Source organism: Falco peregrinus, chromosome 5, assembly GCF_023634155.1.
Source record: "Falco peregrinus isolate bFalPer1 chromosome 5, bFalPer1.pri, whole genome shotgun sequence".
NCBI classification, from domain to species: domain Eukaryota; kingdom Metazoa; phylum Chordata; class Aves; order Falconiformes; family Falconidae; genus Falco; species Falco peregrinus.
The window spans coordinates 3,904,223-3,913,514 of NC_073725.1; the positions used below are offsets into that span (position 1 = coordinate 3,904,223).

At 49.8% G+C, this 9,292-nt stretch overlaps 1 protein-coding gene across 2 annotated transcripts in view; it reads right to left on the reverse strand.

The window, feature by feature from the left end:
• Positions 1-8,400, reverse strand: part of IGF2BP3 (insulin like growth factor 2 mRNA binding protein 3) — a 114,137-nt gene extending 105,737 nt beyond the window's left edge. Inside the window, exons 1-3 of one of the 2 annotated variants that reach the window (XM_005237198.4) lie at positions 8,144-8,400; positions 7,436-7,657; positions 6,136-6,196 (exon numbers count right to left, since the gene is read on the reverse strand). In XM_005237198.4, the coding sequence (XP_005237255.1) occupies positions 6,136-6,196; positions 7,436-7,610 (236 nt within the window). In that variant the 5' untranslated portion in view covers positions 7,611-7,657; positions 8,144-8,400. Of the gene's footprint in view, positions 1-6,135; positions 6,197-7,435; positions 7,933-8,143 lie in introns of those variants that run through there. The other variant, XM_005237197.4, reaches the window with a different exon arrangement.
• Between the last annotated feature and the right edge of the window lie 892 nt (positions 8,401-9,292).

A 9,292-nucleotide genomic window follows, 5' to 3' on the forward strand; every position in this document is an offset into this window, starting at 1 on the left:
CTCACAAATCAATATTGCAGATCTGGAAAGGAGCAAAGCCAGGAGAGAATACAATAATATAATTTTTTTTGTTAATTAGCTAAACATGCCCAAACACACAGGGCCTCTTGCTCCCTTACAGAAACTTTTCAAAGCCAAATTACTTATTCCGGGGGATGAGAAGGAACAACTGCCACTGAGGTACCCACACAGATAAATGTGCCCAGAGGGGCTGGGTAGCACCAGTAAGCACTGGGCTTACTGATCTCCCCAAATCCAGACACCCGGGGAGATTTTTTAGATAGCATATTCACCAATATTTTCTTTGTTTGTACAGCAAATGTAAGACACATACAGCAGAGATGCAGGATAGCAAGGCATACAAGTGCATACACTCAACATGCCGGGGGAGGGGGGAGGGGAACGGGATGGGAGAGAAAAAAAGATAAGGATGGAAGCCTCAGACTAAAACTATAAAATATGCACAAGTATTTCTGGTAACAATTTCACATTTCTAGATGAAATAAGGAAAAGTTATGGTTTTATCTTAGCTTTCAACAGTAATTAGCACAGAACTCAACATATAATTCTATGCTCTGCATCATTTGAGATAAAGAACGGACTGAGGCAGATAAACATTTTGCGTATGAAAACAAAATGAGAGAACACACATTAAAAGAGAATCATATTGAAGCACTCTGGAACTACATAAAGCACCTCAACACTGCCAAGTGCATCAATCCTATTCAAACTTCTCCACTTATCCCTCTCCTTCTATGAAACATGAAGTTATCCTCCTTACTTAGATTTTACAGCATTTAAATTTTGTACCCATTCTTCATCTATTTACTGATTCTGAATAATCAAATTCCAATAATAAATTTGGCTCTTAAATTACAAGGGAAAAAAAAAATCCCACATCAATATATCGCCCTGTGCCTGCCTCGCCAGGCTCACAGAAGAATGAAACCACTAGAAGAGTGTCTTCAGCTGTGCTCCATGGCACCATGTATTTGTTACCAAATTCCCAGGAGTATAAAAACCTAAAAGCTAAGATGACATTAAGGAGAGGGACAGGTTTAAGAAGCCAAGAATCTTTTCTGCTAGGCTCCCTGAAGGGCTAGCCCCATCCGTGGTTAGTATTAGGTGTATTTTAATTCTGCCTGGGTCCCTCTCTCACAGCCATTATGGGAAGCTTCACATTTTATGTTACGTAGGTAAGTCCCAGGCCATTTTAAGAATTTTTCAGGTCAAAACTAAGCATTTGAAGTCCACCCAGTAGCTAGCCAGAAGCCATAAAAGGACTCCAGCACTGCAGAGTCCTATGCTCTGCACTTAAAAGAGCAACTGAAATGAACACAGCCCCATTTTACAAAAATACCACCTTCAAGGTCTAAAAATGTGGAAAATGTTGTTACCCCATGCTTGAGGAGGGGGGAAAAAAAGGGGAGTAGAAATAAAAAAAAATACTTAAATGTTTCCTGATTATATTTTACTACTCGTGAATTATACTTCCAAAATGTTATTTTTTTTTATTCTACCCCTTCAAAATTTACTGTATCTACGCAACATTTAAGGTCCGCTACAAGTATGTTCTCAGAGTACTGCCTGTAAAGGGAAGGCAGCAAAAAGAGAGCAGGACCACCCTTCCAGGATATGCATTTAGAGCTGTGTTTCATGTATTCTAGCTTATTTGTAAAAACTGCAACAAGTTGTTTTTTTTTTTTTAATTAATGGTCAAACGGTATGAAGAGTTATAAAAATTAAACTTCCAACAACATAACAGTTAGCACTGTCAGTGAAGAGTTATCTCTTCTTGTCAAAAACGACCCGCTATGTAGGAATCACAACTATCCAGGTTTATTTCCACTCTAATTGTAAGGTTTCAAAGATTTGGAAAAAAAAAATATTAAATTTCCTGTTCACACCTGCAAAAATAAATGTGGAAACAGAGAATGAAAACCCAAAATCACTATGCAAAGTTTTGGCCCTTCACTCTCAAAAACATTCTGGTTTGGGCCCAGGCGTGGTCCTCCGCCTTCTTCTGCGGAAAAGAGCACAGATACGGCCAATAAATGACATATTTTCTATCATGTCTTCTTACACACAGCATGTTTCTCCCTGCTTGATACTTACAGAAGCAAAACTAAAAATCAATGCCACTACATTTTTATTTTTTTTTATTTATTTTTTTTTTAGCAATTTCGACCACTGTAGCCTCTATACATACTCCAGCCTTGCAAAGCTATTTCCCCACTGCCTTGCCCGCATAAGATACAAACCCTCATTATACTGAAAATTAGCAACACAATCTGATGCCCACCCAACAGTGCTGGCCCCTGGAACAGAGAGCCTGGGGGATTTTGGGCCTCTTTTCCTCAAATCAGCCTTCAGGTACTGCAGCACTAGAGGTGAAGCACAGCTGGCAGGCCATTGTGCTCCCCATAGCACAGCTCCTTACCCACAAGATGCCCCTTCGCTACCCTCTTCTCCTGCTCCTCTCCTAAAGGAACCCCCCAGAAGAGACACAGTGAATTTATTTTCTCAACAAAGGGCCCAAGGGGTGGGGGAGGGATTAACCCTCTAATTGGGAAAACACCTCATCGTTACCACAATTGAGATTTTGTGAGCATTTTAGGCACCTGAAGGCCCCAGGAACAGGCATGGTGGACCGTGTCCGGGTGGGAAGCCCACCTGGACACAGGAGCCAGGACCAGGAGGCTGCACTGGGCACATCCCCGGGTGCCCAGAGTTAGCACCCGCCCTCCCCCCTCATCACGCACAAGTGACATCAGGGCCATTTGAATAATCAGATTGCAGTACATCGCCTTGTGAGATACCAGCTGCTCTTGGATTGCGCGAGGTAGTACCCAGAGCCTCGCGCCACAAGTTTCATGGGCATGGGCGCACGTACACTATGGGCTGCCACCATCCCCCTCCCGCATCACAGCTTTGTGAGAAGAAAACCCACCTCAGCGGCGATAGCGACCAACAGTGTCCTGCCTCCCCTCGCAGAGGGTGACCAGCAGTCAGAATTGTTACAATGCCTTCTTCAACTTTTGCATAAAATGACCTAAACTTTAAATATTGCAATAGCCTTCCTCCACACCGAGGGGTCTGAATGCAGAAATGCTGCATTCCTTTGGCATTCCCTTGAGATTTCAATAGTAAGTCAGGAATCTACTCCGAGCTTATTAAATACTTTGCACCTCCCCCAAAATAATTCTCCGCCCTTCCATCAAGGAAACCTTGACCAGGCCCCTTCTTTCAACCGCAGCAGATCCCCTTGTCTGTTTTTAAATGCTTCCAGGGGGGGAGGGGAGGGAGAAAGCCCCACCAAGCCCTCTCCTTCCTTCCGCAGAAGGTAGGAAGGTGATTTTGCAAACGTGGGTGTGCCCACTTCAAATCTGAAGATCCAGCAAGGGCTGGAATGCAGTGACTACTGGGTCCAAGAATTTCACCCTGAATAACAAGCCAGGCACACTCCACCGTCTTCTGGATTCAGCTCAACTTTATGGCAACCCCAGCTGACATCACCTCCTGACCTTCCTTTATGCGACAAGGATATGGATTACCAAACCCTTACCCTTTCCTCCCATGCACCTCAGCCGCCTCTGGAGAAAGACACCCACCAGCTACCCTTGTGAGTGATAATATACACACTCTGCTAAAAAAAATAAAAACCAACCAACCAAAAAACAACACAAACCAAAAACACTAAGCAAAAATCATAATTAAGGATGTTGCGGGGAGGGGAGCTGACTCTCTCCATGGAGCAGCCTCACAGCAGCAGAGGTCAATACAATGTATCGAATAATTTCAGTGCACTACTTCATAAGAGCAAAATTTGTTTTGTAATCATTTGACCAAACTATTAATTGAACGCTCGTGCTGAAAGACTGACTTGACACATGCACCTTTTTTTTTTTAAATGGCGTCACTTCTGTGACCGTATGTGGCATGCTGGGGAGCGCAGGGCTCAGGAAAGCGCTCCCAGCCTGCAAACACACTGGGTGGGCCTGGGCAGCAACACCCCCCACCCCCGCTGCATCTCTCCCTTGAGTAATCAAGTAAGTTACTTTGAAAGCACCAGTTTCACCAAAACACTCAACATGTAAAAACTGCGTTTTTACGCATACCTACCAATTCTAAATACGCGCCCAGTAAGCAATGTTTAGAGAGACATGGAAAAAATCCCCAACTTTTTAAACCCCCCCCAAAAAAAAGTATTAGACATCCATAACAGGAACAAGAGAGTCACTTTTACACATGGAGGCCTCTGAATGAATTTTAAGTGGGTTTCTATATTTGATTTTGGGAGAGGAGGAGTGGAGACAAAGGGGAAGGAAGTGCAGCTATGAGAAATGCAATTTAATTTTCTGTTAAACAGAAGTATAAATCTGAACTATACCTAATACATTCCACTATGATACTACAGGATGAAACTGTTTTAACAGATAAAGGCTTTGGGAGAAGTAATACAGGTATGCTGATACATTTGCAATTTTTTCAGTATGCCTGTATGTAGGCAACGCATGCCTAGAAAAGCGCTTAAGTTCAGTGCAGAATTCTTTGCAACAAGTTACAGACAGATGTATGTTTCTGATAATTGCTAATTCACAGACAAATAGGAAGACATGCTACCCAATATGAAGAATGGATTGTTACACCATTTCAGCTGACAGCTGAAAGAACAGGAAAATACTTTTAAACACGTTAAACAATGATTAAAAAAAGCTGAGGGGGCACCAGTGATTTTAAATTTACCTTATATGATTGAAATGATTTTTTTTTAATAGCATAAATAGAACGCTACTTGTGCAAGCTTAAGATTAGTAAGCATGACAATAAATTTATTTATTACAGGAAATTATCAATTCTTGGAATTTTCCTCTTAAACCTAAAAAAATATTCCCCTTACAATAGTATTTTTATATACAAAAGATCTAAAATGTAGGCTACTGTAAATCAAAGCCATATACCTTGCACATTAAATGCAGAAGAGCACATACAGCATACTAATTTCCATTGAAAAGTATCAAATAGAACCATACAGATTAACATACTATGAATTGGTCCAGAGAGGGGTTCCCCCCCCCTTAACTAGAGCAAAAATCCATACTTTCTCAAGTGAAGCTTTCCTCTACCACTAAACAGTGATTAAACTTGTAATGCTCAAAATACCAATATGCAATGCCCATCAAGACAGCCAATTCACCTTTTTAAAACAGTTGATTTGAAAAGACTGTACTTTTAAAAATAACCCTGAAATAGTAGAAGCCCCTTTTGACAAAGTTACACAGACAGACATACTTCCCAGATTGAATAATGGAGTACAGGAACAAGCACGTGGAAAGTTTGATCTATTTTGTGTTACTCTCTGGTGCACGCCAGGTTTTCTATAATCTAAATATTTGTGAAAGAAGCAGGCTGAATTGCTATAGGCAATATAAAAATACTACCCTGCTTTATTACGAGTATTGCTTCTTTACATGAGGCCCAACAAAATTACTGCCTTGCAAAAATTAAACATACATTTAGAAATTAAAGATGCATAAATTCTCTCCTTACTAGGAAGAAGTCATTCTCGTGCTGCTTCTATAGACCAGCTCAAAATAGTGATGAAAAAATCCTCTCAAATACAGATGAGATTTCTACTACATGCCTATAAAATGCTGCAGACTCCAACATGGCAGGATAAAAAAAAAAAAATGTATATCAGTATATTTACAAGATGCTTTTTCTTGCTGGAGCAAACCTCATGTGCTTGCTGGTTATACAGTTCACACCACATTTCATTTCCTGCTAACACACAGATTTTAACTCTTCTCACGGAACTTTAAATTTTAAAATCTTCACAACCATTAGCTATCAGACCATAATAACTTGCTTCTCCTACAAAAAGGCTTTTTTTTTTTTTAAATAAATTAAAATACTACCACTGTTGCCCAGCCAAGACACTACATTTTAAAGAAATACACGGGGTGATTTCTAGAAAACCTCTAGGACAGCACCGAGTGCACGCCTCTGGGTTTAAGAAAGCGGTCCATTTATCCACAGGGAAGAGAAATACAAACCTAAGCATTTTTCAAATTGCTTCTCGCTGGGTAGCTGAGGGCAAAGGGGGCGGGTGGGACCGGAATAAAAATTAATTACCTTTGTCTTTTAGGGACCGAATGTTCAACTTCTATGAGTTTCCCATGCAGCTCCACTTTACCTGCAGAGATAAAGGAGAAAATACTGGAGCGCGGCAGTGGTCCCCCGCGTCCCCGGCGCCGGCCCGCAGGGTGGGAAGGCAGGGAACGGCAGCGCAACACGTTGGCCCGTTCACCGGCAACCGGGCACCGGCGCAAGGCGGACCCGGCGCGGCGGCACAGCCCGAGGCCGAGCCGGGGCCGCCCGCAGCGGGGCCCCTTCCTCCGAGATGAAACCGACCCGCGAAACGCCGCCTGCGGGAGCGGGGCTCGGCCCCGGCCCCGCCGAGCCCCCTGCACCGGGGAGGGGGAGCGGGGGCTCCGCCGCCCCCCGCGCCGCCGCCGGGTCCCCAACTTCGGGCGGTTCGCTGCGGGAGGCGGGCGGGGAGGCAGCCGAAACGCGGCGCCGAGCGCAGCCCGAGCCCATCTTCTCCGAGGGAGCCTCTCCCAGCAGACCTCCGCAAAGCCGCTTCGCGCGAAAAAGAATTTATTTCTGTAATATATTTTTTTTTTTTTTAAGCACACAAAAACAGGATGTCGGGGCCAGGAGCCGGCGCGCTGCTGGAGGCGGTGATGGGTGCGTGAGAGCAGCGAAAAGAAACCGAAATAAATAGCAGGGCAGCGCGGGGGGGGCCGGCTGGGCTCCCCCCCTCCGAGTTCGGGGCAAGGGGGCGGCTCGCCCCCAGCCCCGCGGCCTGCGCCAAGCCCCGGGAAACCCCAGCCCGCTCCGGGGGGCGGCCCCCCGCGGGGCTGCGGGGGGGCAGCTGTGCCCAAGCAGGGGTGCGCAGCCGCTGCCCCGCGGAGCCGCGCCGAGCTCCGCGCCCGCAGCCCGCCCCCGCCTCACCGCCCCCGCCGCCACCCCCCCGCGCTGCGAGGGCCCCCGGCCGGGCAGGGCTGGCCGCGGGGTTCGGAAAAACATGGGAGCCGCCGCGCCGCGGGTCCGCGGGCCCAGGCTGCCGCCCCTCCCCGGCCCCACTCCCCGCCACGCTGGGCCGCCGCCGCCCGGGGAGCCGCCGCCGCGCAAAGCCTCCGCGGGAAGGCCGGGCGGCTCCGGCCGCGCTGGGAAAACAACAGTTCGCACCTCACCTGGGGGCGAGGGACACGGGGGCGACGGACACCCCCCCCGCCCCCCGCTCCAGACCGGCGGCGCGGCCCAGCCCGCCGCTGCAGCTGCTCCGCGACCGCGGAGGAGCGGGCGGCGGGAGCCGTCGGGGCTGCGGGGGTGTGGGGGGGGGGGGGGGGGGGTGGAAAGGGCCGCTCACCTGAAAGTGCCTCGATGGCCTTCATGGCCCAGCTCTCGTCGGGGCAGTCCACGAAGGCGTACCCCGTCTTCACCAGGAACTGGCCCGAGAAAGGGATCTTGGAGTCCTTAAAGAGACTTTCCAGGTCGAGGGGGCTGACGTTCTCGCCGAGGTTGCCGATGTAGAGCTTGTTCATCTTCCTGGCGGCTCGGGGAGGCGCGCACCGCGGGCTGCAACCCTCGTCTTGCGAGAGGAGGTGGGGAGGAAGGGGAAAATAAAACAAAATGCGATGGAGGAAGGCGAGAGAGCGAGAGAGAGGACAGGGAAGGGAAAAAAAAAAATCAGATCGGCAGCTTGTGTCCCTCCCTCTCTCTCAAGGGGTAAAAAAAAAAAAAAAAAAAAAAAAAAAAAAAAAAAAGCGTAGCCAAACGGGAGCCCTAAGTGCCTGCCGTGCTACCCGGGCGCATGGGGGGCGCGGGGGAAACACCCAGCGCCGGGGCCGCGGATGGCGGGCTGAGGAGAGGAAAAGAAGGAGGGGAAGGGAAAAAAAAAAACAACTACTTTTTTTGTCTTGCCCCCAAGCCCCTTTGGCAGCAGCAGGCGGACTATGAAAATGTCACACTACGTGCGTGCAGGCGCCGCCTCTCAGCATAAAAAAAAGGGGGGGGGGGGGAAGAAGGGGAGGGGGTTGGGAAAGAGGGGAGGGAGAGAGAAGAAAAAAAAAATTACTTGAATATTCCGGCTTTTTGAATGAGCCACGTGTTCAAACTACAAATCAACTTCTCACGTGAGGAATCCCAGCTCTTCAATTAGCGAGTGGATGGGGCGCACACACACTCAGGAGGAGGAGGAGGGCCGGGGTGAAGGACGGGGGGCGGCCGGCCAGGACAAGTTTAGAGAGGGAAGGGGGAAGCGGAGTTGGGTGGGCTTCGGCCTGCTCTGCCGCTGCCCTTCCGCCGGGGGAGTCCGCTCCGCGCGCCCCCGCCGCCCAAAAACGGCTGGGCGGGCGCACCTCCCCCCGCCAGCGGGTGTGATCCCGGGGAGGGAGGGGAGAAGGCACCGCAATGCCCGCCCCCCGCCCCGCTCCTCCCCCGCCGGGCGGTGGGGATTATTCACCGGGGTCGTGCCTGGGCGATCCCGCTCCCCGGCACCGTGGGCCGGCGGGGGGAGGAGGAAGAGGGGGGAAGAAGAAGGAGAAGAGGGGGCGCGGGGGGCGGCGGCGGCGGGGGAGAGCGGGGATCCGCTCCCGCGCAGCGCCGCCGCGGCTGCGTGCTGGGGGGCTGCGCGGGGCGGGGGCGGAGGGTCTCTCCAGCCTCGGAGGAGCCCCATATGGTAATGTTCCTGCATTACTCGCAGTGCCCCTTGCGCTGAGCCTTACGGAAAGCGCGCGGGAGGGGGGGGGGGGGGGAGAAGACAAAGGGGTGGAGGAGAGTTGGGGGATGATGATGATGAAGACGGGGGGAGTCCTGGGGCGAGGAGCCGCGCTCCGGCGCTGCCCGGCCCGGGAAGGGCGGGGGGGCACCACGCTCCCCCTCAGCTGGGTAATGGTGGACAGCGCGGGGGAAAACGCGAAGGCACCGTTGCCCCCGGCTGGTAACGGCACACAAAGGGATTTGGCGACCCCCCTCCTCCCCCCGCCCCTCGGCCCGGTCTAAGGAACCATTCATAATTCTCCACATTCGTACAGATACAATGGTGGGCTTGTGGGGGAGGGGTTTGGGGGTGTGGAGCCTTTCCAGTGCAAACAAAACGTTGCCTGAAGATGAAGAAAGGATACGGAAATGAAAGCCAGCACTGTGTTTAATATAGCGATCTAGCAGGTTTTGCTTAATAATTCAACGCACTTTAGCCGAAGGTTTCATTTATTCCGTGGTAGGC